Source organism: Plectropomus leopardus, chromosome 10, assembly GCF_026936395.1.
Source record: "Plectropomus leopardus strain MGB_pleo_1.0 chromosome 10, ASM2693639v1, whole genome shotgun sequence".
In the NCBI taxonomy this organism is placed as follows: Eukaryota; Metazoa; Chordata; class Actinopteri; order Perciformes; family Serranidae; genus Plectropomus; species Plectropomus leopardus.
Genome location: NC_142185.1, coordinates 23,715,326 through 23,742,257, shown reverse-complemented (window position 1 = coordinate 23,742,257; position 26,932 = coordinate 23,715,326). Strand labels below are relative to the sequence as shown.

Genomic DNA, 26,932 nt, shown 5'->3' with positions numbered 1-26,932 from the left:
TTGTTTACCACTCAGTCTAACCATGTAATTCAACCTCAAGTGACTAAGGCATCAATTAGGTGCTGACTGAAAACTGTCATCAATTTAAACACACAAACATGAAGGAATACTTAACCCCCAAATGACCTCTTGTCTATCAATTACTCACACCATGTAACATTGATCTCAGGAAGAAAATGTTGTCTTTCTCACATGCCTCGGGTAAACAAAGACTTCAAAAACAGAAAAAAATTGATGAATTGAAGTCAAAGGGGTCAGTGTTTGACAACCGCAAAACCTCCTTTTACAAGCTCTCACACAACTTTTGCTGTATAATCCAAGACTCATTTATTCATTTGTATGCTCAGTATTTTTGAAACAGACAGCCATTTCCAACAGGGGAACTGAAAGGAAACTTGTGTACGCTCTCTTCAAAGCCAGCTTCCATTGACAAAAACAGTCATTTTACCTTTCTAAACAAAGGAGCTGCTGGTCTTCTGCTCCCTAAATTTGTTGGAATAACACAAACTAACTAATCAAGGCAGTAGTACACCAGCAGCTACACTGTTTAGCGATGTAAAATTACCGTTTTTATCAGTTGAGTCTGGCTTGGTGTCCTGTCTGTTTGGGAAGCACTGAGCATATTGTACGACTAGATAAATGAGACTTGGAAATTACTGCCGAGTTGTGTGAGAATTTCTAAATGGATGTTTTAATATAGATTTGCTGTTGTTAAACTCATACCCCTGTGACTTCAATTCATCCATAATTTTCTTCGTTTTGGGATTCTCCTTCACAGTGGAAGCATGCGAGAAAAGAAACGTTTTCTTCACAAATTCAGCGTCACACAGTGTGAGTAACTGATATAGTATTCCTTTAATCCCAGGCCTTTATATTGCAATATAGGTAAACACTGGGTAAGTATTGTCTTAAAAAGTAATATTACTACAGGGGTACCCAAATTTAAAAATATCAAAAACACCACAAAGGTTGCCAAACTGTTAGTCAAGACCTGAAATCAGTTTTTGTAAAGATGTTTTCTTTGGGCCCTCTGATAACTGAAGTGTTAATAGAATGCTACTCACATGTTTGCTCTTTAAAAGGCGGTTATCACCTTGATATTTTAATTTTCAGTTAAGTTAGTTTAAAAAGAAAAACTTGCAGGAACTATAGTTTAAATTTTGCACACTTTTTTCTCTAACAATTTGTTGAAAACATGGTGCAGTAAGTGAATCAGTCAGACAGACATCAAACAGTGAACCCTTCATTGTCTGCCATACTGAGTTGTGATATGACTGAACTGTAACACCCCCATTTGTACCAAGTCCAGAGGATGTGTGCCATTGCTGTATTTGTAGCTGTGGCAAAGGGGAGGAGGATGGGCTGTGAACCACCAGACCAGAGGGGGTGACAGACGGCCAGCAGATCACACATGTTGTGACATATGTCCTTCTCACACTGGCTCCTCCCTGCTTGTCCACACACCCTGTCAGTCTGGTATGGATGCCTGGAGTGAATCCACACGCAAGCAGGAATGGGACAGCCAGAGGGGGCTTGGCTTCATTCTATCATGGCAGGAGAAGATGTCTCCTCCTCCATCCAATCCCTCCTGGGCCCACATGGGCAAGCAGCACTATATTGGCATCAGTTCAGCTATTTCAGAATGAGTTATCTGCTGTTTTAAATAAGGTGACACACTGTTGTTGATCGATATAACAACATTAAACAAATAATTATGTGTTAAGAATAAGAGCCTGTCAGTCATTCACTGACAGTCTCCTCTAGCTGCTGCATATGTTAAATAAGGTGCTTTTCACCAGCAGAGACTTTGTTTTAAAAAATTACGCTTTATGGTGAAGGTGGTGTAATAAAGTCTGTGTGTGTGTGTGTGTGTGTGTGTGTGTGTGTGTGTGTGTGTGTGTGTGTGTGTGTGTGTGTGTGTGTGTAAAACTGGATCTCTCTCGCTGATGCAGAGCCAGCCTGGTGCTGTGTATCACTGACAGGAAGACTGCATTATTTATCAACCACAAGGTCCATTTCATCTGTTCATGTTCTGCTTATTATACAGCAACCGTGCCTCCTTTATGGCATGCTTTTGCATGATGTAAAATGCATAGACCGTCAAATGTAAAGCCACGTGTTTAAAGCACAAATCATTGTTCATAGACTTGCAAACCAGACATAACTATCATATGTTGAAACCCTTTGTCAGTCCTTTAACGGTTTCTGTTTTTTTTTTTTGAGATTGTTGCAGCCTAAAATGCAGGAATTTCGAGGCAGCATTTCTAAAAGAAATGTGATGCATGTTGCAATGTTTTTAGATTTTTTTTCTTTTTTACAATGAAATTGCAGGAGCAGGTGGACATGGAAAAACAGTTGTGGAGGTTTTAAAACCCAAGGCAATTTGTTCTAGTAAAAATGAAACCTTACCAAAAAGGCAAAATAAAGCTCCCACACCATGTTTTAACATTTCATTTGAGATTTCTAATCTATTTCACACACATGCACGCTGGCAAGAATGCCTCTATGCCTTTGTGGTTTATACTACGCTAATGTTACCGCTAACCATGCATATTTAATCTAACTCAGCTTGATTCTTTCAGTATGTGCAACAGATATGGATGCAACAGCCTCTATCAAGGTGATCTGTCTGTCTTGTCTGCTGTCAATGTGTTTCAGCCATTCTCCAGACAAGTTTTGCAAAAGAAAAGTCTTTGTCAATCATTGTTGTTTGTTTTGCACCATGTGTAACGTGGTGAAACAGAGATATCCCCGCTTTTATGCAAAATATCAGAGAAATGCTTTGCAGTCTTCAGCAGGAATTTTTGTAGGTAAATTCAAGGTGTTCGTATCGTACATGGCTGCATCTTAACAACCAGAAACAATAAACAGGGTTCCCTCACCTTTTCATTATTTGATTACACTACGTAGAAGCTTATTGATGATAAAATTACGGCAACAATTTCATAACACACAACAAAATTCTATTACTTTTCCAAAACGCTCCATGATTTTTATTAATATATGACTTTCCCAGGCCTGGAAAAAGTGATTGTGATATTCCATGACTTTGCAAGGTATTTCTATATGGTATGACTGAGGGAACCCTGAATAAACTAAGTTTGGTGACCTATGGAAAAGTTTTGTCTAATGCGGTCATTAGACAAAACTGCAACATTGTGCTGAATTCAGTGGGATTGGCCCATATTAAATTGAATTGTTGTGATTGCAACTTGCTGAGGAGCTGCTATTTAAGATAGAGGTCATCTGAATGCATGCTTACCAACGTGGAGTAGATGGGCAGCTCTTTGTTTGGGTTGATCAGCAGGAGGATGTGTCCAATGTAAGTCTACAAAAGAGAGAATAAATACACTTAAGTGATCTTTCACCCGTGAACTGAATTATGTAAAACATTTCTCTTCGACTTTGACATACAAATAGGCTAAAGCTGGCTTTTAATTACTCACAGAGTGCATGAAGCTCACACAGAACTGAAAAAAAGTGCTGTCCCACTCTTTCCTTTACATCAGTATTCATGGAGGTGACACTCTCCATTACCATAAGAATATGGTAATGTCATGGCAGAGAAAGGTCAGGAAAGGAACCTCCAATGATAACCTCAGTAATGACCTTTCTCCGATAAACGAAAAAACAATCCTGCCCTCCTACGCAGCGAACACACAAACCCTGGGGCTGCTTAGATAAAAATAACCAACTCCCAATTTCTGACCCTTTCCACTAAACTGCTAACCCTCTGTGTCTCACAAAGAGTCCCGGAGGCAGTTTGAAAGCTAAGGCTCTGTCCCCTGGGAGAGCGCAGACATTTCTAACATTCTGTAACATGCGGCTCCATCCTCAGGCCCTGGCTCAAGGTTAATGACTTGAACAAATTCCCACTGCTTGCGGACACAGAACAGAATTCACACTTCAAGTTTTTTTTTTTTAACTGAGTGAAACTCTGAGAACAGTGTACGACTTCTACATTAACCGTTGTTTTATCTTGTGACATGTTTGTCCATAATCCAGCCTTCATCAGTGACACACCCCCAGCTCCTTGCCGCTCTCCTCGGGGGTTTAGCGGTGCACTGGTCCTTCTATAATGGCAGAAGGCAGCAGACCACTCATCAAAGCCCCATCTCTGACCACCCTGCTGGGAACATATGGAGCATTCACCGCCTTTGTCCTCCCCCTTATTTCTGTCCTTCATCACATCTCTTCTTTGTTCACCTCTTTCTTCAAATGACCTCTATTATGTCCATTATTTGCTTACCTGGCTTTATTTAGGAATATCTTTGCTACAAACAGAATGGAGCACACGGCATTACTGTACCACATGCACCTCCATGACAGAGGAGTTACACACAATCAGATCAGGCGTGCTCCTACGTCCTCTTGATGGCTGCACTTTGTCCTCTCTTTTCACCTTTTCTTCTTCCAAATTGGACTGAAACCTCAAATCCAGCCCTCATTATTCTAAATCCTAATCATTTCTCTTTTCTAGATCCACCACTCTTCTGCCTTTCATTGTCATCTCCTTATCTGTTGTCCCCCCGCTGTGGCTAACCCTACTGTCTGTCGCCCATCTGGGTTGCTATAATAACAGACTATTACTGCCTCCTCACAGAGAAGAGAGTGCACCGGATAGCTGCACATTGATCTGGTTCCAGTCTTTATAGAGCTGGGTCCCCATGGTGAAGTACAGGCCAGACTACAGTTTTAACTGAAAGGAGGACAGGAATATAAAATGGACCAATTTCTGGAGATGAAGGCATTTTACTCCTGAATATAGTTATGGATTTGTCTTTCCAATCGATCTAAATGGAATTGATTTTGCAATTGTCACCAGTAGAAGTATGTGTGTGTCTGTATGTGTGTATATGAGAATTAGGTAGCTCTCTGACATAAGTCAGTGGCCCGAAACAGAGAGGGGGAGGGATTCAGCTCATGAACATTAAGGGTCTCCAGATAACTGAGACTATAAAAATTTAACTACATTTGGAAAAATAACTACTCACTGCCAGTGTTTGGCTGTAAAAGCAGTCAGAGGTCACAAATATTAAAACTACAATTACGGCCTTGTGATTCTATGCCTCTGCAAACCCATCAAGTTGCACTTACAGTTTATATTGATGTCTGTGAAAAAATGAATGCTTCACACAGATGTTCATCTGGGCAGCACAGAAGATCTATAGTGTCAGTGCAGTTTGAATTTGGCCACCCAAGATTGGTCTCCCCAATCCAGTATCTGACCAAAAGTGTCCCCATCTGTTCCTCATTTATGATGCAGAGTAATGGCCATAAAAGTATTTTAGCAGAACAATACGATGTCAAAGGAAAGTTGACCTTTGACGTTGTAGATATTAACGTCATAAGTTTGTCATTTATTCTGTAAGACATTTGTGTGACATTTTGTCATGATTTGCATATAAATTCTTTAGTTATGGCCAAAAACATGTTTTGTGAGGTCACAGTGACCTTGACCTTTGCCCTTCAACCACCAATGTTTAACCAGATCATTATTGAGTGGGTGAGTATCCAAGTGGGCATTTGTGCCAAAGTGAAGGAAATTCCCCCAGGGCCATCTTGAGATATCACATTCACAGGAATGCAATGGACAAGGTCAGTTACCATTGACCACTAAATTCTATCCAATCAATCCTTGAATCAAAGTGGATGTTTTAGCCAAATTTGAAGAAATGTTTCTCAAGGTGTTCTTGGGATATTGCATTCACAAATATGAGAAGAATGCAAGGTCAAGGTGAAGTTGACCTTTGACCACCAAATTCTAATTATTTTGTTGTCGAATCCAAGTTGGCGTTTGTGCCAAATTTGACATAATTCCCTTAAGGCGTTCTTGAGATATCGCATTCAATAGAATGAAAAAGACAAGGTAACAATGCCTTTGACCTTTGACCACCAAAATCTTATCAGTTCATTGTTGAGTCCAACTGCACATTTTTGCCAAATTTGAAGACATTCCCTCAAGGCATTCTTGATGTATCATGTCCACTAGGACGGCACGGAGAACCCCTAAAAATAATACCTCTGGCCACAACTATCCCATAATTACCTACATAACAGTCGTCAGGAGAGGAGGCACAGTATTTGTGATGCACTGTGTGTGGTGTTTATACTTCCGAAACGGAGCACTCTACATGTACACATGCTGGAGGGAACCCCGCTGCAGTGCTCACGGGTATGAAGACTGTGTGATGTGATCCAAACATCACACTCTGAAATTCCCAAACTGCAAACAACACAGCACTCTGCTACAAATAAACAACTGTAGTGGTCCAGATTTCCCCGAGAGAGAGCGAGTGTGTTTGTATTTCACAGTATTCTGTGTGTGCTTTGCCTTCTTATGCATGTTTAATGCTGAGTGGGTCTTCCTTATTTACTGGCACAAGGACAGCGGAGACTTACGTAGATTTGGTCGTTGCCAAAGCGCTTCTGCATCTCGTAGAGGAGGCTGCTGTCGGTGAGCTCACTGAGGGATGCAAGGTCATCATTGGGAGCTGGAGGCATCAGCTTGACCTGAGGAGGATGCAGGCTGAGAGTTTAACTCCATATGTCGACACTAAGACAGCTAAGACAGCTTTTTTTGCAGCTTTAGGCAGAGAGTATTTTACATGATAAATTTAGAGTCTGGGACATTGGTCTCCAGTAACAAATAGAATGTATTAAATCTTTCTTCTTGTGGACTCATTTGGGATTATCCATGTTCTTAGTAGAGCTGTCAATCTTTCTGTATAATACCATTTGGATTTCATTCCTTATTATTTTTAATAAAGGACTTGTATTCTAATTTTTAAGGCTCAAATTTAGCCTGCTATTACTGCGAACACAATGAAACCAGGGGTTTAAAATCACAAGTTTCATCTCGAAATTATATCTGTCAATTATACTGACTCTACTAACATACCTGAAACATGGCTTTAGCATTAACACAGCACAGACATCAGTTCAGTAATAACCTTTTTTTGGTAGTCACCATTATTAGTTAAAGCCCATAGCACTTGCCTTCTTTTCTCTTCTTCTGTACTCTAATAACAAAAAAGTAAAGAATCCCCGACAAATGCAAATCATTATCACTGACTAAATGGATATTTCACCTTGTTACTTATTTATCTTTTTAATGTTTTTTAGATTATTATTTGGGGGAAAGTTTTGCCTATTATTGAAAGGACAGCCATTGATTGAGTGGAGAAGGGAGAGAGAGGGGGGATGATATGTGGCAATGGGCTGTGTGACAGACTCAAACATGGGCTGCTGCAAAGGAATCAGCCTATATGGGATGCACACTCCACCAGGTGAGCTAGCAGTCACCCCATTTCACAGTATTTCATGGTATATTTTTTGCCTGGTAGGGGTTCCCAATTGACTTGCTGGCCTGCAAGGCCTGTACAATTGTAGGTGAAATACACAACATAATGTCTAGACATTTAACTACAAAAACTTAAATTAGCTGGCGGCTGGCTGTAGGGAACTGAAAGCTTCTGGTTAGCAGTCCTTTATTAAGGTAAATGACCATCGCGAATTGCAATTGCCTATATTGTGTGTCTGTTCTGGTAGATATCCCAATATAAAATGAGTTTTCTGCCTCTGCCTTTGCTAAAGTACACAGCTGATAGCTACGTGGTTTGTTTACACGTCACAGAAGAAGCGCATACATGAGGGTTTCAGTGGGCGGACAATGAGCGTCCAATGTGACACGGTAGTCAGACACACTGTCATGACACAGTGGCAAAAGGTAACACGTGCACACTTACTCCATGGCACATAAGTTCTTTGAGGACAATGTTTCAATCCTGCTTGGAGCTTCCTCAGGTCAAATGTTTCAGGGGTCACATTTGACCTGAAAATGACCCGAACAGGATCGAAACATTGTCTTCAGTGAACTTGTGTGTCATGGAGTAAGTGTGCAGGCTTTACCTTTTTCCTCGTTTAAGCGTGACGTGCATACAACTACCCTCTTCCAACATGACACATTTTTTGGGGAAAAAAAAATACATAATCAAATAGTAATTTCAGCATTCAGTAAGTATTAGCTAGTTTACTATTTGATTTACATTCATCTCCTGAGATTCGTTCCAACAGCTCTCTTCTCACTGCCTTACTGTTTTTTTGGTGGTACAAGAGCTTTAAGAAGATGGTAGGTACCTGCTCCAGTTTGCTGGCTCCAGAGCTAAAGGGGCCATCTAGGCCATTATCCTGTGAGGGCTGTCGGCTCAGTGCTCCTCCTGCCTCTCTGAACATGGCGCACTTCTCCAGCAGACTGTCCCGCTTAGAGATAGAGAGCCCCAGGGGGTTCCTGTGTGAAAGGTGGAGAGACAAGGAATTGGAAAAGACACAGCAGAGGGAGGGAGAGGAAACCAATTTGTGGCAAAGGAAAAGAGAAAAAATGGAGAAAAGATTTTAAATCTGTGGATAAGATAACAATAAGAAAATGACTGTGCCCATGAAACGGTTAACCCACAAGTTCTTGACAGGAGTGTTGAGGTCGTGTGAACCGCCATCATAGCGTTGGTCAGTGGAGGGCAGAGGAGCAGAGGGGTCCTTTAGTCTCTGCAGCCAGCTCTCCTCGGCATTCAGCAGCATTTCAGCTATTGGCTCTGATGCAGAAATATCTGGTGACAAGATACAAAAGATGGGCTGATCAGTACTGTGATTTGTTGTGATATTTGAATTTCACAGAGAAGTTAGAAATGGAAACCAAAATTAATTTTCTCATTATTATCGGTGCAAAGACATAACATTGGTAATATTGTTAGCTAAAGACCATATTACTCTACACCCTTAAACAACCAGATACACCTTACTGTCCTCTTGTTTTTTCTCCTGCCATCAGTGTGGGTGAGATTGTACTGGTGCAGAATGTGAACCCCACTGTGGATCAATCCAACTGTGCTTAAGAGGAAGGGGGAGATAAGATCCCCGGTGTCTGTAATGAGGTCTAACAGGGCACCAGGGAGAGGAATGGTTTCATCCTGTCTTTTTATTTTTGTGTGACTGACAACCCCCTAGACTCCAATCTCTTGCCCTGGCGTTCTCTCGTCATGTGGCTGCTGAGGGAGGGGTGTAGGGCTCCGAGTGAAAAAGAGGGGGATTGTCTCAGTCCCTAAGGGCTTGTCTCGCATCTTTTCTAAGCCTACATGCTAGAAGGGGCTATTGATTAATGCCAGAATGAGGCAGTGAGAGGTGTGATGAAGCTATGGGAGTAAATGGTTAGAGGCAGCTGTGAAATTCCATCCCACGATGGAGAGGTCAGAAGCCCAAAGCCCTCCTATATGACATGTTTCATCACTATCACACGAGAGACACCTCTTACATTAACAATGACTACACTACATTTATCTGCAGCCTAGTTCAGTGAATGGTTTTATGATGGTTCTGTTCAGGTTTGAGATGCAGGGAGTTGAACCCCTGCTGTGTGTGTGTGCGTGGGAGGGGAATTTACCAAAGTAATCATCAGGATTGTCAGCCAATAATGGCTTTTCTTCCAACATTTATATCACTGAAATTAATTAAAAAAATATGTAAATTAAAACCATTACACCCACAAAATGTCTGAGCATTCACTGAGAAAAAGAAAAACTGCCAAAGACTTACAAAAGTTACCCATGGAGTTTTCTTGTAAGCAAAAACAGTTACGTTTATAGGCCAGTGTTTCTCTTCAAAAGGCTTTGTGTTTATCATCGAGGTCTTACAAATGTTTAATTTTTCACAAAACATTTGCAAAGCTCATCTTTTCAAAGTTCTAAAACTGGCACTGTTTACATCGGTTGCCAGTCTTCTTCTTCTCTTTCCTTTGTTGGTGCACTGCAATGTGTATTGAAGTGTTATCATCTCTGACTGTCGCTCGATAGAATAACTTGAAACCCAGCAACATCAGCAACATTAAGATTTTGGTATCAAGCTGTTCCAGTTTCTTATTGCAGTCTGAGCAGTATTGATCAATTAAGTTTAAGCTGCAGGTTAACAGTCTCAGAACTTATCAGCTATTATCTGATGACTATTTAGCTTTATAGTAGTTTTTCTTTTTAAATTTGTGCTGATACGCAGATATTTGTCCATAGCAATTACCCTGAATGACTGGAGCACAGAGAAGGAAGTCTTGACCTGGATATCTACTTGCTACACTGGATCTCAGTAAATATTGGCTATTGCCCCCATCACCTTCAGATCGAACGTAAGTTGGTTACAAAAATGTATCAGCCCCAACATGGCTAATCTCTGAAGTAAAGATCAGTTTCATTCATGCATTATGTCTTGCACAAATTTTACTGACAGTAATATGTGCATATATAAACATCCTGTATAGAGAACATGAAATAAAGGACTTGGTAAATGCACTGGTATGGTTCTCTTCTGGTCGCTTCAACCATTCAAAGCACTTTTACACTACGAGTCAGCCATTCACACGCAGGTGGCCAAGGACTACCGTACAAGGTTACTAACTTTTTAACTATGCACAGTTTGTGGTTGTGTTGACCAGAGCAGCCGGGAATCAAACCGCCAACCTTCCCATTAGAGGACGACCTGCTCTACCTCTTAAGCCACAGCAACCCAATGCTAAACTTCATACCCCTCAGCAGCCTACATGTCATGTCTAAAATTTTACTTGCAGGACTCATATTTTATTGTTGTTCATCATCATCTGCAACGTGAAAATATCAGATTTCCACACGGTGGATGGAAGCAGTAAACTACATCAGCCTGTCCTAACATTTCAAGGTTCCTGGTTATATTTATTGTCATCCAAGGGGAAATTTGTTTTGCAGCCAGGGTTCACATAAAAACAATAAAAAGACAACATGAACGACAAATCAACACAATAAATCTCAGAGCTATATATACCAAACAGGCCACACATGTACAAGAGTACAAATGTGTAAGTGTGCAAGTGAAGTGCAGCCAGAGTGCTACTTGGTATTGAGCATCAATCAGCCCCTCTGGGATTTCACAGGCTTTTTTTTTTTGGAAATGCTGCAGCATGAAATGCTTGATTTCACAGCAGCTCTTCTCAAAAATTGTTATGCATTGCTGCAATGTTTTTAGGTGACTTGTGGAATAAAACTTTGGGGTCAAGTGAAAATTGCAGAAACAGTTGTGATGCTGCAGTACAGTCTCATGACAGGAGGGGCTGAGTGAGTCATTAAGCTGCACACAGCTCAGTAATGACATGAGATTTTTACCTGTTTTAAATAGTCAAATTTGCAGTTAAGTTGATGTATAGGTACAAAATTGCAGGCTTGCACAAAATTCACTGGGATTGGCTGAATTTGTGTTACCTGTTGCAATTTATAACAACCTGAAAAGGCTTTATCAATCACACTTGGAATGAAGGTGATGTGAAATATCCTGATCCTCCAAACTGGTGCCCCGAAACGACGTCCAGAGGGCAAAAGCTTAAACTCATCCAGAAGCAGGTGATCCTGGCAGTCCAATATAGCAACAGCACTTCTGAGGACCTTCCTGTTATAAATGTCCAAGAGTGTGGCCTGACTCCTTCCTTAAGACACTTCCAAGTCTCTTCTTATTGGACAGATTTAGATTTCTCTCAAGCTGGTACAAAAGGTTAAATAGACTGAATGAAACATCTGCAAAAGTTTAATCATCACGTAAGAAATGTCAAAAGAGTTAAAGGTCCAACTCTTTGTTGGACCTTTTAGAGGTAGCATCAGCACAATGCGATATCAAGAAGAATATCCATAATCGTTCTCTATTATCAATTAAAGTAAGTTTTGTAGTGTGAGCAAAAATAGCTCCACAGTCCCACTAGTGGTGAAATACATTATAGCATACAGCTAATGCAAATACAATTTACGATTGTGGGATTTAAAGTGGATCTATGATTTTAATTTCACTGTAACGGTGGGTATATCTTATTTAGTTGGTAGCTATATAAATCTGCTATTTGCAACTTATCATTTAAATCATTAAACATCAATTAAGTCTCTATTGAACTGCACTGTCTACCAGTCAAAATATGATTCTCTTTAACATCCACATACACACAACTTGCCCAACATCGAATCAGCGCAAATTGTTTCATTAAAATCTCCTCTGTTGATCGTGTAAGCTTCCATTAAACAAAGAAGGAAAAAAAAACCAATTCATGCTCTTTATAATGATATGATACCTTTATGCCCATTACCAAATTAATCACACAAGCCTCTTTTGATTACTGCTAACACCCAATTTTAATCAGGGCATGTGTGCGGGCATGGGTAAGGTGTTCATGTTTGCTTTCATTAATAAATGAGCTCTCTCTTGCAGATACACTCTGATGTGTATAGATATGCTCAGCAGAGACTGATTATGATGGAGCCTTGTTCACTTCGTGTGTGTGTGTGAGCCTGTGTTTCATATTATCACAGTGATTATTAATGCATTTGCAGCCGTATAGTCAAAATCCATTTCTCTACTCCTTTGCTTCATTAACTCTTGCTCGCTACAACACATATGCCAATTCCAGCAGCAATATTTGTGTGTGTATGTGCACAAGTGTATATTTGTGTCAATGCCTAAATATGTTACTGTACCTGAGGGCTTGTCTTGGTTGCAGTTCAACAGAGTCGGGTTCGCTCCGTGCCTCAGGAGCTGGCTGACGATGCTTGTCTGTAACGAGATGGGAGAAACACCCACATCCATTTTCATTAGATGCTGAAAAAATCAAACATTTCTAGGGCATAACTGCCTACTTTTAAACCATCAGTACAAGAGCAAAAAAAGCATTTCATGGCAGATTTTTGAAGATGCTCCTGTTAAAGGTCAGAGGAGATACACTGGTTATTCCCACATGTATTGCTGCAGTGCAGATGTGACACAGACGTAGAATTTAAACACTGAGCAGACGATGCTAACAGTGTGTGTCACACATGACAGGTCTATACAAGTGCTGCCCCCTGACTGAGGAGATCCTTTAATAATGAGTCCATCACATGTCACAGTGAGAGAAACCCACAGTCATCTCCCCTCATCTCTACACACAGTGACATGTGATGCCTGTCACCTCTGTCCTCTATTGTTTCGTCTAGGTTTTTCTTTTAGTCTCAGCTCACACAAGCTCTCAGTCAGACATGTTCTCCTTCCCTCTTATTACTCCTTCATCTTCGACATGGTTGGTTTTTTTTTTGCACTCTCTGTCACCACCTCTCTTTGCCTTTGTAATAAATCCAAGAGGTGTGACGCACTATGTGATCCCTGACTATTAATTTTTAATGCATTAGAAATGTATCGGTATAAAAATTTCATACCGTGATTATAGTGACCAAAAATAACGGTTATCAGTATTATTGCCGTGTTGTTAAAGTGTGCAGAAAATATTTTCACACTGAAATCATTTAACCAAGATAGATGTTTTTTTTATTGGTTGTATTATTGGTTTTACTGTTGTTAAACACAACATTTTTAAAAAAGTATTTTGTTCTTTTTATTCTTTAAAAGTCACCAGAATGCAGAAAACAAAGTCTCTGAAAATCAATTCTTTGGGAGGACAGACACCCAGACCCTAAAATTTGGTTTCCAAATTTTCCCTATTTTTGAGGTCTGAAGTTGGCAAGTATGGTCAAATTTAATGAGGATCAGAGACCAGTACAATCATTGGATTTGCCTGCTGTATGCCCATTCTTAAACATTACGGCTGAAAAATCTCTGATGCGTTGTTAATGAATTTCCCTGTGTTTTCTGCTTTACACTTCATCTGGGTTGCTGTTGCCAGCTTTGTCTGATGCTGGACAGTATTTACCATCAGTCTTTTAAAGTGAGGTAATCAAACATGGTTTCAAAATTATTAAAATCTGAAACAGTAATACTAAGCATTGTTTTTAATTGTAGTTTATCTTGAAATCTAGTATGCGTTGTGTTTAAGTATTTATAGTGTCAATTTACTGATTAAAGACAATAATCTTCTTCCTAAATTCTTTGTAATGTGGGAAAGATGGCATGACCCAGAAGCAGTTTCAGCTGCTCAATAAATAGAAAGTCATTATTTCAAAATGAAAATGAGACGAGTGCAGCTGATAATTAAACACAAGAACCTCCTCAACCACAGCCTAGTCTCTGGAAAACACTCTATTCTGAGAAAATAATAAACCTAACTCATCCCCTGCTACTCTTCAGTTTCATAACTAGATTTAACTGCAATGCAACAAGTACTGTTTAAAGACTACGTGAGTCTGGAAGATTTACATTGAAGTTGTACATAAGGACACCTCAGATATATTTCCACTTTGAAAACTAACTATAGACTATTATCACTGATTTAGAGCAGTTTACTGCATCAAAAAGACTTCCCAGAGGCTTTAGTGAAATCAAACCTACTTTAAAAGAACAGTAAAGCGGCACATCACACGCATCACAATGATTTTATTCATCATGGGCGGTACTACTCATTCTGAGTAAAAAAACACTTGTATAACGTCTTAAGTGGTTCTGGAGTAGCATTCAAAAGTAGTTGCACTTCTTTGTTCTATAGGAGAGTAATGAGACATCATCTGCAGTATGATACAGAGTGACTCAGCACATTCGGCAGACTGGCACTGACCCATGTCAACAGCTGTGTAGCTATGAGTCTATAACATTTCTACTGCCCACAAGCCCCGTCAGCTGCACTCGCACTCTATAAATACTGATAGCGCGTCAGTGGCACCACAAGATCTGAACTCTTCGATGGGTCATGCAGATCAGGAAAAGGTCATTACATGAGGGATGAGTGGGAACAGAGAAACCTCATGCAGAAGCTAATGTAGTTTTAGATAGAACAGTGTTTGGTAAGAGGCCAAAAGTCCTTTTAATAATATTTGTCAAACCTGACAATTAATCTTGAGAATAACATTAAAGTACTTTAGAAAATTAAACTGAATCAGGTGGTTGCTTTATTGTCACAGCTTCCACATGCACCTTAATTATAAAACTGAATAAATTAATCCAGTCCAAGCAGGGCCATATTTTAACACTGTCACTTTTATATGAAAATCCACACACAAAACTATTTAAAATTCTCCCCTCAAGAGAAACACATCTTGGAAAGCCTTGACTCAAAACCAAGGACGCAGAGAGCCAGGGTCTAACTTATCACAAGACCGAGAGGGGTGAGCTTAATTAGCTGCAGTAATAGGGTCATGTATCTTCTTAAAGGGTCAGTGTAGTGCGTCTGCCACGCTGCAGAAGGGGTCTTTGAGTTTAACATAGCAGCTAGTGTTGCAGCTGCCAGCAAGTGTTTCCAGGCAACAGTTTGTGTCGGCCTCATATCAGCATAACCCCTTCTTAGTGGGACCAGTGGTTGACTTGGCTGGATACATACACACATCTTGAACCCATAATATCCTGCATCACTGTCAGAACGAGGGCATGGTGACAGGAAGTGTTTGGAAGGCGAAGAGAGTAGTTGGTATGCAAGAGGAAAAAGCACTGGCACCAGTAAAGAGCCGATGGCTGAGGTGATTTAGTGCTGCAGGGGAAACCTAATCGATTCCCCAATCCTCCAGACTGCCACTCTTAAGTCAGATGCACTTAGATATTACACACACACACACACACACACACACAGACACAGAGTAATTGAGTATGCAGAAATTCTTAAAACCAAAGACACACAAGGAGGTTATTATTCCATTTAGAAGATTGCTGTCTTCAGATTTATGCACTTAGATCGACTGATTAACGATCATTTTTTCACTGACAATTGCATAAAGGAGTCGTGTGAGAGCAAACAAGGGCAGCGGATCTGCATGAATGAAACAGAGAGAGGCCGCGAGGTAACAGAGGAAGAAAGGATTTTTAAAACACACTCTCGTAGAGGAAGAAAAACATGACTTGAGGCTAGAAGAACCAAGGAAGTCGAGAGCAACTCTAAATACCAAAATGAATAAATTCTCTTTGTCAGCAGTCCAAGCACACAGCCCAGAAATGTAATTAAATATCCAGTCGGGTCAGCAAGATGTGAACATGATCACTTCCTTTCCTTCATAGCTGGACCCCTCCCAAACCACCAAATCTCATCGCTCCAACAGTTCACCTCCGCCCCATCTGGAAATCAATCTCTTTTTCCTCTATGAGAGACCATTAAACTGCTAATCTAAAATGCTGTAAGAGATGCATGTGCAGCTCTGCTCTGTGCCAGCCGTTTGACTGTTTCTGATCAATAGGCCCAAAAAGAGCAGTTTATCAGAGTGTGTGCAGGATAACTGGAGGCAACTTTCTCAGAGGAGCAATCCATCCATCAATAATTTCCCCCTTATTTCATTCATTTCATTAATGACTGCAATCACACTGGATCAATGCAGCTAGAGGAGTGGAAATTAGGGGACTACTTCATTAATGTCAACAACACTCTGACATTTTGTGGAGCAGCTGTTAGTTACCTGTCCATATTTAGCAGCCAGGTGGAGAGGGGTCCAGAAGTTGTTGTCAGCAGGATGAGGATCCGCTCCACTCTCCAACAACACAGACACCACCTCTCTGTAACCGCTGGCACATGCTATGTGGAGCTTCAGAGAGACAAAAAGTTGAAATTATGAGAGCAAAAAGCCACAGTATTTGATTAAAAAAAATTGAGTTGAAGAAAGAGAACAAACAACAGACAGGAGAAAGGAGAGACAAACAGAGGTCAACTCACATACACTGACACAAATGATGTGACCTTACTTACCAGAGTGACCCCCTCATCATTGGGCTGGTTGAGGTTTCCACCTGTGGCTACAAGCTGTCTAACATCAGACAGCATCGTGCTGGGTCTCTGTGTCTTCATGGCGTGCATGGATGATACATCCACACCTAAAAAACACAATGAACTCTGATATTCATTCATATCTAACGCAACAAGCTGAGGACATTTATCTTCCCTAAAACTGCGCAACTATCAGACAATATGCTCTGAAATACAGAGGACCATTACTCTGAAACACCAGTCCTCACATTAATTCTTATTTAAGTCTAACATGAAAAAACATCTCAGTTTTAGTTTTAATGTATTAGCTGAGTTGATGTGTTACCTGTATGTGTCTGCTTCATTTGTCATTAATACAACTACTTGTTTGTTATATTGTCATGTTAAAGACAGAATTACTGTTGTAATTTGAATAGATTATAAATTCTGTAAGCCCCTTCATGTCCTGCTCTCCTGCTCAGTCCTTTTCATGTTTTTTTTTTATCATCTATTTGTTTTTTTATCATATCTTGCGTGCTAATAAATTAAATTAAATGTTAAGGCAACTCTTATGTTTTCATGCTTAAAGGAATAGTTTGACATTTTGGGAAACACTTAACTTTCATGCTAAGAATTAGATGAGAATACTGACAGCACTCTGCGAGTCAAAATAAAGCATTAGCGCTGTCAAAAATATTGATTTATTGATACATATTGATTCTACATATTTGAAACAGTGTCAAAACTCATTTTCTGCAGTACCAACTGTGCTTTCTGCTGTTCTCTGCAACTAACCAAGTGAAGAAAACTTGTCATTGTAATGTTACAGCCTTGTTTTAATGATCTATTAATAAAAAAAATAGATTTTATGCCCAAAGTTTTTCTTTTTTTCCATAGCATCACAATGGTATCAAATTTCGATATTTTTCATGGCATTACATTAGGGTTAGAAATTTCAGTATTGTAACAAAACTAATTTGCATAAATGCTTGAAACCAGGATGACACTTGAATGTAATGCTTTTAAAGCTCTTTTTAAGATATATTAACCAAATTAAAGACAGATTTTTTCACAAAAGATTTTTTTCTCATTCATGCACTGCAGGTAAGTGTTAAGGTAAGTAGTATTTATGTTGCATCTTGCAGAGATTTTTATGTGGGAACATGGTTATTAGAGTGAGTTAGGTTACTCTACATTTTTCCAACAAGTAGGTACAAGTTTAAAGTAAAACACAGTGTTAGGTTGAAAGATATATAACACAAGAAATATGTAACATCACACACAGAAAGCCAAAACCAAAGTGTAGAAATGATTCGTTGCCGTTTTACCGGGTGTTACAGGCAAAACTATTGCTTGCTTTGTATCAGTGGTCTCGATAATCTTATCTAACTCTAAGAAAGCAAAAATGCATATTCCCCCAAATGTCAAACTATTTCCTTCATCCCAAGGTTGAACTTTTTGGAACAAAACTAGGTAGTATACAGTCTTTTGCAATGTTTAGGGACAAGTTGCATTCAAGTGCAGGGTTCTGACATGTTTTGCATTTCAAGATTCCCCAGTTTTTTGTGGAACTAATTTTCTTAACAGGATTTGGTTTGAGTTCAGCATGGTGTTCTCTGATAGCAGTCGTGCAGAGTCAGAGCTGAATAACAAAACAACTATGCAATGCAATGCCTGTGTGCCGCGTGTGTGCGTTCGTGTGTACACAGCAGACAGTGAAAACACCCAAAAACTGATTCCAAACTAAACAGACGTTTGGTAGATCAAGTGATGGCTAAAACTGATCCAGATGTTGATGACACTTCAGTTATAAGAAAAAGAGAGTTTCATCACAGAAAGCTCCAGTGTCTGACCTGAACAGTTCAAGGCCACTGTAGCTCGTCTCCTGGGCTGACATTGACAAACAGAGCTCTACAAGAGCGTCTTTCCCAAACTATGAAGATCGATCCACTGCTCCGTAATCACAGACACACACAGTGGACCTGACTTGGCTTCTGTAATAGAGTGGATTGATTACCAATCAATCTATAGTTCACTCGGATAAGCTCCAGGGCACTAGTAATGGGACTTTTCCAAGTAGACTGGTTGGATTAGCTAATCGATAAGTTAGTCTTTGCAAATAAATGAGAGCCACAGGGTGTGTAGCTGAGACCTCCTCATAGGAATATTACTGTTACAGAAAGGAACTCTTATTTTTTACAGTACTTCTCTCAGGAATTGGAAGAATTCAGTATTGCATGAAAAACAAGTGACCCAGCGAGGGCGATGAGAAGAAAAACAGAATTTCTGCTCCTCGCTGATGCAGAGACACACGGACAGTCTGTCTTTTTCCCACAAACTTGATGGGGATAGAGAGTGTACAGCCAAGTTGCTATAGCAACAGAGGCAGAGTGAGCCTGTGTGAGTAAGAGTGTGTTTCATGGCGGCAAAGCCCAGTGCGATGAGGGGGTGGGGGGGGGTGTATCGGGGAGCTGAAGGTAGGCAGGAGGGAGAGATCACCACAGAGACTGGCAGACAGACGCAGAGAAAAGTCTCAAAAAATTCAGTGGCTGGGGACTCAGAGAGTGAGCTTGTATGTCTGTCTGTCTGTCTGTGTGTGTGTGTGTGTGTGTGTGTGTGTGTGTGTGTGTCTGTTTGTGTGTGTGTGTGTGTGTAGGGTGGTCTGAGCTTTGATGAGTTAGCTGTCTGCAGTCAGAAGCTCGCATTTGTCATGTGAACTTGTGGCCAATGGCAGATGGGTGAGGGAAGACCCTCCATCATTGTCTATATCTGTTCCTGTCTAGCTTTGTCAGCACACTTCCTGCTCCCCTTTCTCTGTATGTCTCTCTGTGTGTCTCTGTGTGTGTGTCTCTGTGTGTGTCTTTCTGTGTGTTTCTCTGGCATTTTTCCCTGCTTCTCCCTCTGTCACTCTATGTCTGTGCCTCCACTACGTTCGTCTCTGTGTGCCTCCAACTCTCCTGTGCCTTTATCTCCGTAATTCGCAGCTCCTGTTTTGACCTTCTCCTTTCTCTGTGGGAGACAAGTGCCCCAATCCACCATCATCAGGCCTGTGGGTGTACTTTACCTTCACACACGCACACATATACACACAGAACACCTTCTGTTTAACTGCAGGCATGGGACATTAACTATTCACATTATCCCTATAATTTCTAAATGATGGAAATTAAATATTTACTTTTTCCCATTACGCTTCATTTTTCTCTTTCCGAAAAGGCTGTGATAACATGGAAATGCCTGATTGTTTTTTACTGAATCAAACTGTTAAAAGGATCATTCAGATTTTTTGAAATGGGATTACATTTGATACGTATCCATAGACAGTGTATGACATGCAGTAGATTTCAGTTAGCGAGTGTCTAGTTGGAGAAGCAGGCTGGAGAAGAAGCCAAGTCTTGTACTGCTGTAAATGAGGCAGCCATAAAACATATTTTAGCCACCCAAAATAATCAATATCAGCTTAAGCGTATTTTCTTTGCTTTACCTCTCCATCATACAGCCTGTTCCAGTGGGAAAGCTGTTCAAGTTATTTTGTTATTGTATTTTTTGCTAATATGTTTTTGCCTCTAATCTGTTGTTCAATTGTACCGTAAGTCTTGTCTGGCCGTGGTTCGGCATTATTGCTTGGTTTCTATTGTTACATTGCCTCTGGAGTTTCTTGCCTCCGCTTTGCTTTGATTTTCAAAACACTGTCTACACTCTGTTTTTACAGATGCTTTATAAATGTAATTATTGTTATTATGATTATGATTCTACTAATAATAATTAGTATTATTATTGGTATTATTCCCTATCTATGCCTCCAAAAAGCCACCAGACTCAACTGACCTACTGCTCTTGTACTGAGATGGTCTACTGCTGCTTGGATCACTGAGTTATTTTGTATTCTTGTGTGACTTTGGTGAACCTTAACTAACCCTTTTTTAAATGCCAAAATCACATAATATGACAAACAAAATAACTGTTCAAGGCAGTGTTAGGCCTGCAGCTCCTGTGCTCAGAATATGTTCAATCATTGTTTTTCTCAATAGAGTCTGGCTTTGAAGAAAGCAATACGATAGCTTAATTTTTCTGTTGGAAATCGCTATCTGACATTAAGGTAAAGCAAAGAAAATACTCTAAATATAGCTTACACTTTACTTGATATAGATTTTTTTGAGTGAGACTTTTTCAGGAGGCTAAAATAAGTTTTGTTGCTGACCTCTCCACAGCAGTAAATTGCTTACCTTCCATGTCAAACTCCAACCTGCTTCTTTAAATTAGGGGAGCACTGACTGACATCTATGTAATATCCTGTCAATGGATAAATACCCACTACAACCTAACTTCAAAACCATCCAAACTATCCCTTTGATGGCGCTCATGATAAACAAAATGTGAAATATCTAAGTTACCGCTCTGTCTTGTTCTCACTGTGCAATGCAAAACAAATGAGGTGCTCTGAGCTTTACCATTTTCTTCCAAGTGTTTTCGAAGGATATAGCTGGTCTCCGTTCCCTCGGAGGCGTAGTCCAGAGGAATGTTTCCATTGACATCCTGCAGCAGAACATTCACCCCGGCCTTCCACACACAGGGCCGCAGAAAGCAGAGGAGACACAAACAAACTGAGTTTTAGCCAGGGCCATTCATCAGACTTGAATCAATGATAAAGTGGGCACAATTATCTTGGCTTCCCAGAGGCGTGTACCTGAGCAGAACCATGGAGACATTAACAGACAATACAGTGAATTAAAGAACTCATTAAATAACTGCCTGGGGGGCAGGGGCAGTGAAGGGCGAGGGCGTCGGTTACCGTTACCTTGGTTCATCAGGGTGAGCGTGTGTGACAAGATTAATGTGTGTTTACTCAACAAGGACCCTGCCAGAGCAGTCTTCTGTTAAAGCACGGGATAACACAGGAGGCATTTCCTCGGGCTCCTTTAATGAGTGTTACTGTGACGACAGTTGGTCACAATATGGATATGACTGATTGCTTTTTTTTGGAGGAACTCATACCGCACTCATTATTTGTTTAAAAAAAAATGTTGCAGTGCTTACCAGTTGAGTTGAAATGTACGCATTTCCTTTTCATTTTATCATCCCCTCTTTGGGGCACTAAAAGCAACATCCATCCTTACAAGTGGCTACTGTGAGCTTCCAGCTATAAATCGCTTCCTGTTGTTTGACTTAACCATAAAAAAAATGCTGGTGTAACGATCATAGCTGGACCAGGTCTGATAACAGGGACATGGGACTCTAAGTGAGGATCCTTATTGAATATTTACAGCTAATAGAATTCTAACGACCCAGTTGCAGTGCGGCAAAGAGATTTATGACCCAGTCCTTAGGCAGACAGAGAGGGAAGAGGTGGAAAACAAGAAAAAAAAGGAAAGGAACAGTAAGGAAGGAGCCAGCTGACAGAGCAACACAAGAGCTGTTAACCTTAGTGCTCTGAAAACTGAGCAGCAAAACCACAAGGACACCGAGCCTGAAACCTTCAGTGCAACCTTGAAATTCTTAATTAATTTAAAAATCACACTTTTTTTCTATTACGAGATATGTTTTGCAGATATTCAAAGGAAACCTTTTTTTTCACTTAAGAAATACAGAGCAATTACAGCGCAATAAAGGTGGCACAATACTGTCAATTCCACTTATCAGAGGATATGTTCTGGCGAGCATTGCGGTTTTTATTACGCACCCATCCGTGTTGTCTAGTGGGAGCTGTTTTCGTTGACTTATGAGGGTTAGTTAGAGGTTAACAAAGGGAATTAATTAACATAAAGAACTATCAGCTGCTGCTTCGTGACTATTCATGAGAAAATAAGAAACCTTATCTCAACGTGAAGCACAGCTTGAAGAGCAAGAGATGAGATGAGTGAGTCAGAGAGAGTGCATATTATTATTATGCCCCCCCCCCCTCCGCCCACTACTACCCCCACAAACACACACTAACACTTATACACACACTTCATCGCCCATTCGTTCTGGTGTCAAATTTGGACTCCTCCATCTATTTTACTTTGTGATTTGTGCTTCGCCCCCAAATGGTAATCAACTTCCTCATAAACCTGACAGCTCCACTCAGGGTGCCTCTGTTGACGTGTGAGTGTGTGTTACTGTGCATGTGTGTGTGTGTGCTGTGTGTGAGTGTGTGTGTGTGCTGTGTAGTGGGTAGAAAAGTGCTAGGCTAACCCAGACGACTCACTTCAAGGTCCAGTAAAAGTCAACAGGGGTCTGGCTGGATGAAGTTATCAGCCGACAGGCAGTTGTATCTTGCTCTGTCTGTCAGGAGGCCGCGCTCACCACTGACCACCTTCACTCACAGCTGCACAAAACACAGCTGGACAAACCTTGAACAGGGTGTCTACAGCTATCAGACATTTAAATTTAATGCTTTTGAGGACATTTTCAAGGTATTTTTAACCAAGTTCAACGGTTTTCGGACAATAAACCTTTTCTTCCTCAGGTATTTCAGGTTAGTGTGAAGGTGAGTATAGAAAAGAGGTAAGTTTAATTTAGGAATATAGTAATTACAATGAGTTAAGTTTATCTAATTTTTACCAACATGTAAGTGACAGTATAAAGTAAAAAGACAGTATAAGGTTCAGTGGTAGTTTTAAAGATTTGTAAAATAAGAAATGTGAACTGTTGAAGAAAAGCTTGACTCATTTGGACAAAAAGAAATGAAAAGATGCAAATGTAAAATCAGATAAAGTGTTTCTGACGGAAAAGACCAAACAAATTCAAATGTAAGACTATTTAATGACTTCTAAGGCCTAATATTTCTTAAATTCAATTTAGAACATGTTAAGCCCTTTAAAAAGTACACTATGCAGGATTGTTGGTTACTGCTAACTCGTTGATTAGCAAAAATCAAAGTGAAAGCCAGCCCCAGATTCACTCGCATTTGGCCTCACTTTATTTGTGTTGTTTTAGCACTGTGTCTTAAGAATGCCTGCTGATTACAGTCTGGCACCTGATCAATACGCTTTTATTAAGTCGTTATAAAGAGCGCTGTGGGGGTCCATAAATTTCCCAAACACAGTAAATAAGAAAATACAAGCAGAGGGCAGAGTCTCTAACCAAAAAACACTGCCACACACTTGTAGTAGTGTAACATAAGTGATGATTGAGTGGGATTATTTATTTATTTATTTTGGGTTAGGGTTGCATAGTATATGTTTACGGACCTGCAGCCACCTTGTTATTATTTACTGTATCAGGTGCTGTAAAAAATGTTCTGTAAAAATGCAAAAATAAAAGTACACTCACATTTTACATTAGGATGTAAGTGGTATCATTACTGGATTTGGTCCCTTAAAACAACCATAAACTGGAAAACAACATAACAAGAACATAAGTTCTGTGAAAAATCTATGTGAAAATGCTACACCTGCCCTACTGAGTCTCACTATGCACAATCTGACAACAATTCAAAACTATCACTTATTAATTAGAAATTATTTATCTAAAATTCTCTGTAGGGCACAAAAAAAGTCCAAGACCAGCAGACTCAGATTATGGTGAAGAAAGTGTGATGTGTCAGCCATCGATCCAGACACATTAATCATGTGTCTGGTAAGTGCTGACAGATATAAACGAGTCGGCGCTGGCTGGCAGCCACGCAGGCTGTGAGAGGTTAACAAGTTGACTTTTGACCTCAACACACTCCCTGCCACAATATGATGAATCCACCTCTGATGTCCCAGAGATGGAAATCTGTTTATACTACGCTGCCCATGGTTCATAATGGCAGTTGTTACATGCAGTGACCGCAACAGAATCAATAACAACTAGCAGATATGTGCTGAAAGCTTTTCCCGGGGCAGTCGCAGTGTCACAGCCCAATGGAAATCGTCCAAAGCAATGAGCTCCCATGAGATTTTGTGTTTCTTTATATCTGTACTGTTGTGTTTGGAGAGTTTGACTTGACAATTTAAAACTGCATGCACTGGTTCAAAATAATGCCAAAGCCTTCCCTTAAAAAATACTGGTATGCTTATACTGTGCATTCTACTATTAGGATGTGTTCTCCAAAAAATATAATTCAGGAACTAGGAACCCTGAAACTTCATAATAAAGTCGCTGTAAAAAATATACCAAAAGCAATTGAGCAATGGTCTTATTATTCTCAACCTGTTGCACATAACATCTGTTCAGCTATGATGATACTGCAGTGTGCACTGCAGAAAAACACTTTATAAATCACCATGACGCATTTTTCTTCTGTACTTTCGATGGGTACATATTGACTATCATGCAGTTTAAAGTTAGGATGATTTCCGTTTTGTTGGTCTGGTGTATGAGCTTAAACCAGTTTGATTTTACACAACCTGACGGAACCAGCATTCGTCATTGTGGTATATTTAAGCAGATTAGTAAAGTAGCCCACACAAGCAACCTGTGTTGATGCCATCACGGCGCCAAACCCGCAAACAAACGGAGCCACTAGTGTCTTACATGTCACATGCAATTTAATCCCTCACCGAAGCCAGCAACGTGAAGTAGATACAATTTCAGTGGAGGTGGGAAGGGAGGAAGATGAGCACAGTGCATGTTGTGTTTGCTTAGTATAACATTCATGTATTTTTTGCAGTAATGAGACAAGAGAACTCTCTCAAGCACCTTTTATGCAGCCTGTTCAGACCAGAAATGTAGCATTCAGCAAAAATGTTGCGTAAATTGTGCGTTCTATCTCGCTGTTCTGTATAAAACATACTTATACTGAATTGAGGTCACTGTTGTTCTGCTGTTAAGCTGGCAGCAGAGGTGGTTACAAAGCCCAGCTTGAGTATGTTCCACTCAGATGCGACTGCAACACCTAAAGGTAAAATTCTGTGTACTAGCCTGGTCTAGTGTTTGGCTAAATATTAAACCGGTTTAAAAATGTTAAAATCAGCAGATACTAACGCTAGGATAAGAGAACTAAATACCACAATATAAAATATTTACTCACATGTGCATCGAGATTAATGAATAGCTGATTTTGATAAACCTAACAAAGAGTTTGTTCACATTTGAATAAACATAATTCAACAAAAAAAATGTCCATAAATGGTGAGGAGATAGACGTTTTGAGACTTTAATTACAGCAGCTCACAGACCACAGGAATGTGCAGCAACTGTTTGATAAACTATTGTCATGTTTAGAGGAGGGAGGGCTGCATTATCAACAGAAAACACCCCCAAAGTTCAACTGGTGTGAAGTGGAGTTCAGTGCAGCTGCGGGGCTTGCCGCTAATCGTTTGACTTCAAAGCACTCAAAGTTCAGACGTTTTAAATTCTTCATTTACAAGCACGGAAAGTGGGTCACTTCTACAACTGTAGCCCCGCTGGGTTTTGAACTGTAAGATGAGAAATAACATTTTGGAAGAGAACCTGTCTCCCAGGGATCAGATGATTGCATTGCTACATCTTCCCCGGCGCAAGCTTAGAGACTTAAGAGAAGGCAAGTTTCTCGCAGAGAAGTATGATATGTCGGAGAAGAAAAGAAAAGAAGAACAATTTTATGAAAAAAAAAAAGAAATCAGTTGTGTGCACTGGTGGTAAACAGTTTAAGACAGCGGACTCATTTTTTTGTTCTCCAAGAGTCCACGATTTCAACATTGTGAACTTTCTCTCAAGAAGACACTGAAGCAGAATCAGGGCAAGTCTGCAATTAACTCTAATCACCTACCACATCTTTTCAGTTCATACAAAAGAAAATGAGGAAGACATAAGTGAGCCACTGGAAGAAGTTAGATTTGATAACTATCTTGTGGTCTGTGGCTTTGGATAAAAGGCCAGCTAAGATGTAACACATGTAGATCAAGAATCTGTCAGGGTTCCTACTAACAGGAAAGTTAGTTTTAAGACTTTTTTAAAATTATTCTTAATGCCCCTCAGAATAACATTTAAGACCACTTTAACAATAACCAAAACTGAACAAAAATAAACATGAACTGACATCAATTTTGCCCAAATGTTAATTCAATATAGCATATGACTGACTTGTTTTTTTAATTTGAGTTAAAAAGATGTGATGTGAAGAAGGTGATTTTAAATTGCGTAATCATAAAAGTATCCATTCCTTGGAAAAGCTTGTTTTTTTCATTTGATTGGTTCCTCAGAAACCTCAGAAAAAATGGCTCATGATATCCTACTTCCCATGTTTGAGCATTTTTAAGACTTTTTAAAGACTGATTTAAGATATTTTAATACCAATTTAGGCCTCATCTATAGATACATTAAAAATCAATGCCTTTTGAACCCTGGTCTGTTGAGACATCCTGATACATGTGTTTAAGCCACATCTAACTGTACTGGACTATGCTGAAATCA

General features: G+C 39.9%; 1 protein-coding gene across 4 annotated transcripts in view; it reads right to left on the bottom strand.

Moving 5' to 3' along the window:
* The window catches only part of myo16 (myosin XVI), a 127,565-nt gene that overhangs the window by 61,104 nt on the left and 39,529 nt on the right, over window positions 1–26,932 (bottom strand). For all 4 annotated transcript variants that reach the window (XR_015777649.1, XM_088083337.1, XM_088083335.1 and 1 more), the window contains exons 5-12: window positions 21,082–21,190; window positions 16,634–16,758; window positions 16,347–16,472; window positions 12,525–12,600; window positions 8,456–8,606; window positions 8,140–8,290; window positions 6,403–6,513; window positions 3,263–3,328 (exon numbers count right to left, since the gene is read on the bottom strand). Coding sequence is in view for 3 of the 4 variants with exons in the window: in XM_088083337.1 (XP_087939463.1) it covers window positions 3,263–3,328; window positions 6,403–6,513; window positions 8,140–8,290; window positions 8,456–8,606; window positions 12,525–12,600; window positions 16,347–16,472; window positions 16,634–16,758; window positions 21,082–21,190 (915 nt within the window). In the remaining variant the exon portion in view is untranslated. The remainder of the gene's footprint in view (window positions 1–3,262; window positions 3,329–6,402; window positions 6,514–8,139; window positions 8,291–8,455; window positions 8,607–12,524; window positions 12,601–16,346; window positions 16,473–16,633; window positions 16,759–21,081; window positions 21,191–26,932) is intronic.